The 9,189-nt window shown below is 39.4% G+C and overlaps 1 protein-coding gene across 1 annotated transcript; it reads left to right on the top strand.

Annotated features, from left to right (window-relative positions):
- The first annotated feature begins 2,775 nt into the window (after nt 1-2,775).
- LOC118742721 (E3 ubiquitin-protein ligase ZNF598) lies at nt 2,776-7,845 on the top strand. Its single transcript, XM_036475006.1, has 8 exons — nt 2,776-3,296; nt 3,383-3,528; nt 3,588-3,896; nt 3,961-4,215; nt 4,306-4,538; nt 4,605-5,701; nt 6,803-7,000; nt 7,064-7,845. The coding sequence occupies exons 1-8, from the start codon at nt 3,081-3,083 to the stop codon at nt 7,292-7,294; spliced, it is 2,685 nt and encodes an 894-aa protein (XP_036330899.1). The 5' UTR covers nt 2,776-3,080; the 3' UTR covers nt 7,295-7,845.
- The last annotated feature ends 1,344 nt before the right edge of the window (nt 7,846-9,189 follow it).

The following is a 9,189-nucleotide window of genomic DNA, read 5'->3' as shown; positions in this document are numbered from 1 at the left end:
CGTCAATAAAGTTGGCGCAACCGCGGTATTGGGTTGTCGTCATCGGCAAATTCTAAGTAGAAATTCACCATAGTTGGACGCTGCTGAATTAAAATAACTTATTATTTAATAATAGGCCCTATTGCGAATTTCACGTGAACAAATATTCCCAAAAATTATAAAGCAAAACAAAAACAATTTTTCCCAATTTGTTTTTGTTTTGCATGTTAAATTATGGGAACAATTTATTCACATGAAATTGGCGATAGGGCTGAATATTTAAAGGTTGAATTATATGAATTATTCATTGTTATTTCAGATATTTATAGGTGTTATAGTACTGGTTATTTTCATTTTGTTCTATTCATATTTTATAAGTCGTTGGAATTTACGTGCAATAATTAAGGTGCTACGTATAAGCAGCCCTTATGTTTTCCACAAAATAGGTGCGTTCCAAGGCATATTAAACAGGTAGTATCAGTAGAGCAAAAACAACATTTGCGTGTATTTTGTTGTTGCTTCTGGTATCGAAAGTGTCAACCACTGTTCTGAATTTTTTCTTCTAAATCAAAGCGTGCCATGTGAAATACAAAAAATTATAAAAAATAAAAAATTGAAATTGGAAAAAATAAAAATTGATGCAACTTTCTTTCCTAGTAAATTTGTTTGCTTCTCGAAGCATTGATCCATCCTTTGCAAGGCCCAGTAATCAGCGGTCGTGCTGCCGAGTTGGGCGAACGTTCCAAAAGCTGCTATTCAATCGCTTGTTTTGTATGGAAAAAGGTTTCACAAGCAAATGGATTTTAACAACTTATAATTTTCGTGAGAAAAAATTAAAAATATTTGACATTTTCGAGACCAAATAATTTGAAAATAAATCAAATCAGCTGCTCTACTGATACTACCTGTTCAATGTACCTTGGTGCGTTCGTTTAATTTTTAAGCTTAGTATCCAGCTCTTAAGAAAACGGTCAAGAAAAAATTGCCATTATTTCGCGTGTGTGTCCAAGGAATTTTGACATTTTTTATACCTCACAGCCTGTTGCCTCACTCTTTCCTCAAGAAATAATGGAACGGGCATATATTTCTGTTGCAAACCTGGGTTGCCTTGTGCTCTTTTTTCACAAAAAACTTTAGAAAACCATAGTAGAAAGCGTACTAAATTTCTGAAGAACTGCGTACTGCCTTAAGGAAATTTGACTCAAGAAAATTTCTTAGCCATTTCTTGTACGTCATTTTATATGGAGCTTTTGCTTTTCTTAAGAGCTGGATACTAAGCTATAAACTTTAAAACTGTGGTCGGCGCTTCATACCACAATTCAAGGTGAATTTATACAAGGTGGTGTTCGAGAACGCAAAAACCCTGAAAAAAATTCCGGGTTCGAATCGTCACATACGATACCATACTACTCGTCACGTAAAAACACATTTTTCGGATTATGACATACGTGAACGTACTCTTTGTCCCATTTAGTTTATACTGCCTGACGTATCGCGTAATTTTCTTTCGTATCGTTTTTTGGGATTTTTCGATTCGAGCCCTGGGGAGAGATTCTGTAACGACAATTTTCGAATCGCTAACCCCCTTTTTGATGCAAAAACATTTATATCATGCGTCAAAAAGTGCGATAGCGATCCGAAAATTGTCGCTAACTGGTTACAGAATCTCCCTCCTGGTTAACTTTGAACCATTAACAGATACACGAACGCAACCAAACGTAAATGTATAAGAAGCGACAACTCGCTAAAGTCAGCGAGTGAGGTCTGAAAGGTTGAGATGAGGAGTTCGCGTCCGTTTTAACATCCACTTTCGTAAATGAATTCGCGGCGATAAAGAACGTTGAGGAAAAGTGATCGATGATAGAAATAATAAAACGAAATTAAAAAAAAACATGGCCGCAGCTCTTTTTGTTTATTTGCAGACGGCATTTAACAATTTGCATTCGCATGTGCATAGATTTACTTTATTTTATAATTTTATACATATATAAGTAAATTAAATACATGCGCTAGGCAAGACCTTAAAGCTGAAATTAGTCAAGAACGTAAACCTACCGGTACGTAAAACCGAGTCAGCTGACACGATCTGTCTTACCAAAGCGCCATGTAAATGAAAACTCAACACCGCAGAGTTTTTCTGTAGTTGTAGCCCGTAGCGCAGAAATCTGCGGAATTTAGATTTTTCCGTGTCAGCTGATTTCTCCTTCTTTAGATGGTTGCCACTTCGTCAGTTTTACAGATGGTAAGAAAGTTATAAGTTCCTATTCAAAATATGTTTAAAATATTGGAAATTTACTATTTAATAAGGTTTTTGTTGAAAACTAAGTAGTTTATATATATTTAGCTACAATCTATTATAGCACGAAAAATTGTAGTTGAAAGGGTAAGTTAATGAAAAGGCATTGAAGAGTGGCAACAGTGTAGTAAACAACACTGAGGGCTCCAGTAATCGACAAAATTCTGCGTATACAGACTGCGTTTAAGTATACGTTCTGCGCTCTCGACTAATTTCAGCTTTATAAACTACCTCTTTACTACATTTACGTTCTTTGGTTTGGTTTTTCAAGACCATTTATAATTTTCTTTTATAGAGTAACCATTTGTCAATTGCTTAATATTATTTATATAATAATAATGCAGTACACAACCCTGAAATCTAAGAAAAGCTTGAGGGGGTCATTAAATAGCAGCACACAACCCAGTGCCTTCCTCAAGGGTGAATATAGCTACAACAACAATCCAAAAAGGTTGGCTACTGTCTATACTGTGGTTTTTCAATTGACATGACTTTTTTTCAATGCCAGCTGTCATCCACGCTGTCACTTCGCATACTACAAAAGTTAAAAACTTTTTCGTGTCGCGTTTTTGTTGCGTATTTTATACCAATTTTAATCGCAAATAATACTTCTGCTATCAGTTAAAGATTTTAGGCAGGGCGCTTTTTATTTTTCCTTGCAAATAGTAAGAAGGGAACGCGAATTTATAAAGAAACGTAAAACTCTTGGAGGGTTCTCACTGCCAACGCATAAGATCCCATAAATTGTATTTTGCATACCTTCCCTCGTTCCAAACAAGCATCTGTTGCATTACAACTGTCCAAAATGAGCGAAATTGACAAATCTTCCCATGAAGCAGCCGCAAGAAAGCAGTCTTCAACTGAGGATAACGAACATGATGCATGCGTACTTTGTTGCAAAGAAGTGGATATCTATTCTATTGGCGAATGTGATCATCCGATCTGTTTTGAGTGCTCCACCCGCTTGCGCGTACTTTGCGAGCAGAATGAGTGCCCCATTTGTCGGCAAGTGCTGTCCAAAGTAAGTACAAAAGATTGATAGTGTTTTGTATATAATAGCCTTAGATACTACAATCCAAATTTCGGTATATTTTTGCCTAAACACAGGTAATTTTTGCGCACGATAAGCTGCCCTACCGGGAACTTGAAGCTAAGAATCGTTCCGGCTACTACAGCAAAAAGTATAAAATCGGTTTCTATTCAGCGAAGATCCAACAGGCCTTCTTCAATTTACTAGACCATCCGTGCCCTAAGTTAGTACTTCATTTTGATTTTTGAGACCTAACGCTAAGAACTTATCCTTTTTTTGCAGATGTAATGTGCCACCCTTTCGGAGATTTAGTGATCTTGAATATCATGTGCGTAAAGAACACGATTTGCATTACTGTGATCTTTGTATTGAACATTTGAAGATATTTACCTTTGAACGTCGCTGCTACACACAAGCGGAACTTGGCTTACACCGCACCAAGGGAGATCGTGATAATCGCTCCCATCGGGGGCATCCGCTATGTGAATTTTGTAAGAAACGTTACTTAGACCGCGATGAGCTATTTCGACATAAACGTCGTGATCATTACTTTTGCCACTTTTGTGATGATGAGTCCAATGATTTCTATAGGTATTACAAACTTAAATATTTGAAAAGTTAGCGAATTAACGTATTTTTTTCTTGTGTTCTGAAGGGACTATGATGCTTTAGCGAATCATTTCCGTGAACGGCACTTTCTTTGTGAAGAAGGGCGGTGTGCTACTGAACAGTTTATTGGCGCATTTCGCACTGAAATTGATTATAAGGCTCACTACGCAAGTGCTCATGGCAGAAATTTGAATAAACAGGAGTCCAAGAAAACACGCACAGTGCAATTAGAAATAACACTGGGTCGGCCAGCACGTCCCGGCCTTGCTGATGGTGGACTTACCAATGTTCGTTCGCGTGTGTAAGTATTAAAAAAAGGCTATTTTAATATTTCATACTTTGTAAATGCTTTCTAAAATTTTGTAAATTGTTCTTTGACCTTCCAAACTAGCCCCGAGGACAATTTCCCCGATGCTACACAGGCCTTTTCTTCTCAGGGCGCCCATCAGCGCTCAATAACTATAGATAGGAGTAATGAGGAAGATTTTCCTTTGTTGGGTGGAAGCAGTGGAGGACCCAGTGTGTCCTTGGTACCAGCACCGTTTGTACGCCTACGAGGTGCTACTTCCGGTCTAGCTCGTACGAAAGAAAACTTCCCAGCTTTAGGAGCCGGTGGTGGAGGAGGTAAATTTCTGCATATGTTGACATTTTTTGAGCCACATAACCATTTTGGAATAATTTTTTTTTTAGAAAGTAGCACACAGTCTCATCAATCTGCACCACCTATATCCACGGTATTGCGTAAAGCACCTGCGGTATCTACCGGCGCTGTTAGTCGTACTACAGGTAGCGGCGGAGGAAATACGGGCCCCAGTGGCTCCATGGTACTTCATGTATCCAATAGACCAACGTCTAGTGGAGCACACAATAGTGGCGCTGTTGCAAAGAAGTCCAATACATTAGACTTTCCAGCTTTACCTTCGTCGAGTAAATCGAAAAAGAATGCATCCCGTACACCAATCGATGAAGATATGTTACCGTCAGGTGCGCATATACCGTTATCAAATGTGGCCGCCAAACATCGCACACTAGTTGATGACTATGTGTCGGTAGCTAATCCAAATAGCTTTCGGAAGATCCAAACTGTACAAAAAGAAGAGCTCGAAGCAAAAAATCGCAAAGCTGCTGAGCAAGCGAACGCGCCAAAACTAACATCACAGGACTTTCCCTCGCTGGGTGGCGGCACAGCTTCAAGATCGGGACAAGCATTGCCTAATGATTGGGCAAAAGCGCCAAAGCAGTCAGATAAAAAGCAACGCGAATTGGAGAATCGCAAAGCTAAAGTAGCACCAGCACCATTGTTACCAAAAGAAAACCAGAAGCAAACAGCTAATGCAACGAATAAAAAACTAACACCACCAGCTGTAAGCAATAGTAAAGCAGTCGCAGCTGCTACGGTACAAAATGCCTCAAAAAAAGAGAAAAAATCTAAAGATAAAAAGGATAAATCTGCCATTGAAAATAAAAACCAGCCACAGACGTTGAATGGAAAGGGAAAAGATAAAAGCAGCAATGCATCACCTAAACGTGGTAATAGATCCACATCTCCGCCTTTATCACTTGTCAATGGCAAAGAGGATTCTCTGGAAATGCGACCGCCACCTGGATTCGGCAATCAGTCTGTATGCGCGCAACCACCACCTGGTTTTCAATCAACCGATGTAACAGTTAATTCTATAGCTAAATCACCTAACAACTTAACATTTACCAACTCCTTCGGAGAGCGATATAGCATTGTGCGCACACATCCATATATACAACCAATAGATGCAGCCATTCGCAATCAGGTAATAATTGATGTCACGTCTTACCATCTACAGCAAATATGTTCGAAAAACCATGACAAGCAGGTTTGGGAAATTCTGTGAGCGATTTCTTCTACACCATAGGTGGGCAGGGGCAGGAGCTTAGCTAGATAATCAGTTGAATCGCTAATGGCCTTGGAAGACTGGATGAAAGCAACACGTCTTCCTGGCCTTTTTGTGCCTAGATAATGAAGATAATACTTTCATTTAAGCAGTACAAATCGCTAAGTGTAGACGACTTGTGACCGGTGCTTTCCTAGGAAGGACACGATCTTACCTTCGGCGGTAAGCCCATGCCAAGTTCTTTCCTAAACTAGGCAAAATATATCAAACTCTATCAAAATCCCCAAGGCGATTGAGAAAATCATAAACAGTCATATTATTTGGCTTACCGATACGGGAAGGGATGAGCGATGGTAGGTCCGCAACGGAAAATGCCCCATGAGTAAGGAGGTAGAGTCTCTTATGTCTTACATTGACATCACACATCAGTATCGGCTTTCTATTAGATGACGGATAATGAATGTCTTTCATATCCATCTTCAGCGGTCTCTGGCGGCTTCCATAAATCTTTTGTAAAAGGTGGAGTATATATACGGACCTATTCCTACACCAATGACAAAACTTATCGCCTGACGTACAAGAGAAACCGGTTTGTCTCCAACAAAATTTGATGAGGGATAACGGTAATACCTTTCAAAACATCAACCGAAAAGAAAATTATTAAAGATACAGTGATCTTAAGAAGACTGGAGAAGAAAGTTAAAACCAAGATTCCCACCCCTAACTTTCTAATTTTCCTTATATACATATATATAAAATAGTACCCTGAAATGCCAGCTTAATAGGGTCGAGCCCCCCCTCCCCCCCCCTCCCTTTAAATTTCATTCTGCCTACGCCGATGCTAGGCAGCATTGCAGCTTAAAACCAGGAATTTTAGAAAATACCCTAATACATTCTGTACTATTTTATTATCGCTAGACGATTAGCTTTCAGGTTTTAATAAACCTAAGTGCGCATCCTCCATTATATCTATGTAATATTTAATTTAATTTAAATGCATCTCAAACTGTATTATTCTAGAAACTAGTTTCCCACTTTCAAGATGCCTTAAAGTCGCCCGAAGCCATGGAAGAATTTCGACACATATCGCAAAAATTCAGGGAAGGTGTCTACAAGACCCTGCCTTACTACGAGCATTGTCAGGCTGCACTAAAGGAAAAATTTGATGACATATTCCCTGAGTTATTAACGCTTTTACCAGACATTAATAAACAACAAGTAAGCGTTGTAAATTAATTATAACGTAGGGAGCAGTTGTAGTAATTGCATTTTTCTCTTCAGGAATTATGTCTGGTGCACTCGCAATACTTGAACAAACTTTCGCCTGACAAGAGGAAACAAGTACAGAAATTAGATGTATGCGCGTTATGTAAACAAGTGTTGTTGCCCAGCGATGCGGAAAGCCACCGAAAGCAGCATGAAGTTAAAGAAAACTTTCCTATGCTTGGTAATGACAGTGGCAGCAGTCTCGCCAAGTCTGCTGCAGCTGCGAATACAAATCAACGTAAGTAGCTTAAACGTCGCTAAGTTAACATAGTGGAATATAACAAAATCAAATGTGACACACAATTTTAAGCTGCAATCAACAAAAGTACGCCAATATGTGCATTATGAATTTCCATTAAATTTGCTATATCACTTTAAATAATAAAACAACGATACCAAACATGCATAACAGCACTCGGGGCTCCTATTTATGCGCTCTTTTTCGTGCAACATTAATCTCTTAAGCTATCGACAGTGTGGTCCAATGCATGGCATTCAACTGAAAAATCATCAGAATGATTAGAGATAAATCATTGCACAAAAAATAATAGTTTTTGTGATTAACTAAGTATTGAATTATGTAGTTTAAAATGCATAGCGAAAATACTATGGTAAAGAAATGTAATGTAATTTAAAGCAATAGCCCCTCTAATTTTTAATGTCTGTAGAAATTTAATTTGATTAAAGCAATTGCCCTATACTACATACATACATGCATGTACATACGTAAAATAGTTAAAATGTAAAAAAAAAATAGCTCGATATAATAAAATGAGTGGAGATTACTTAAGAACAAATAAAATATGCATATACATATGTAATTATAATAATAATAGATTGGCGCTTACCTATATGTTAGGATTTGGCCGAGCTTCTCCTCCGATTTGTGGCATACGCCTTGATGTTTTCACACAAAGGGGAGGGACCTACAGTTTTATGCCGACTCTGAATGGCGATTGAATTTTTATGAGAAGCTGTTTTTCATGGCAGGAATACACTCGGGGGATTTGCCATTGATTGCCTGTTTTTTGACATTGGTCGGAAACCGGGCTTGAACGTAGGCCCTGTGGAATGGTAGTGCGCACTGCAAACCACTACACCGCAGCGGCCGCCAAAGATATGTAGATCAGATAAGGATATGATATGATATGTTAAAGGTAGTGTGCAGAAAATTGCATTGTCTACACTGATCTTCCCTGAGATGTGAAAAATCGATATAATCATTCCGCTTCGTAAACAAGGTAGCCTTGGGGTAAAATCACTGACTATATCACCGCACTTTAAAACTTCTTCATAGCTGCCATCTCTGCTAAAAAATATACCGCCACACTCTTCATCCTATGGACCGAGGGGATTAGGCTAGAACTCGACGCGTACGGCGATGGCGCCAAATTCCGACGGTGAAGCACCTCAAAGGCTGGGTGACTCCCAGCTTCTTCTACACCTACTCCGTCACTTGCAATAACTACCTGCCAGGAAGTCGCTAGCCCTGTTGAGCCGACAAAGAAACCCTGTTAGCAACTTACACGACGATGGGCCTTTCAGTGGCTAACTATGCTGTGGCAGTGTGGTCAGCTGGATTGCGACGTCTGCAAATATGCCAGAACATAGCTTTACATACGACTAAAGACTGTTATCTCATTTGCTGATGCTGAAGCAACACAACATACTGTTATCACCCCGAAAACGTTCTGCTTCGAAATCCTAATCCTAATTCGAATCCTAAGCTAACTCTCTCACTCAGAACTCCGAACTCAGAAGTGGCAAAAGTCTGGCCGACACACAACTCTCAATACCTCCAACTCGACGGCCCTTACACTGAAAGAATTTTCACTACACCTATCGACGTCCGCTTTTCTACGACAGCCGGTTCTACGTACCGGAATAACTCTGATTTTACTCGATCAAGGGCTGTTGTTTCGGCGATCTAACCCTGTTTAGGTCGATGAAATCTCTTAAACGTTGTTCGTACATAAGGCAATAGCTGCTCCGCATTCTACTGCTCAGGGCTGGCATCGAGTCAAACCCTGGACCAGAAACCCAAACCTGCTACGTATGCCAGAAACGATCACACCCAATCTCCATCTCAGTCATGCGCAGTTCGACACCAAGTCACCTCAGAACTTGCTCAGGTCTTAGAC

This window comes from Rhagoletis pomonella, unplaced genomic scaffold (assembly GCF_013731165.1).
Source record: "Rhagoletis pomonella isolate Grant_MI unplaced genomic scaffold, Rhpom_1.0 Rhpom_scaffold_00007, whole genome shotgun sequence".
In the NCBI taxonomy this organism is placed as follows: Eukaryota; Metazoa; Arthropoda; class Insecta; order Diptera; family Tephritidae; genus Rhagoletis; species Rhagoletis pomonella.
The sequence above is the reverse complement of the archived record's forward strand: the minus strand, read 5'-3'. Positions and strand labels throughout refer to the sequence as shown.

Bases quoted from the DNA above. Each gene is read 5' to 3' on its own strand.
- LOC118742721 (XM_036475006.1), top strand. From the start codon at position 3,081: ATGAGCGAAATTGACAAATCTTCCCATGAAGCAGCCGCAAGAAAGCAG. The intron at 3,297-3,382 runs GTAAGTACAAAA...GCCTAAACACAG, and splicing joins GTCGGCAAGTGCTGTCCAAA to GTAATTTTTGCGCACGATAA. The intron at 5,702-6,802 runs GTAATAATTGAT...GTATTATTCTAG, and splicing joins ATGCAGCCATTCGCAATCAG to AAACTAGTTTCCCACTTTCA.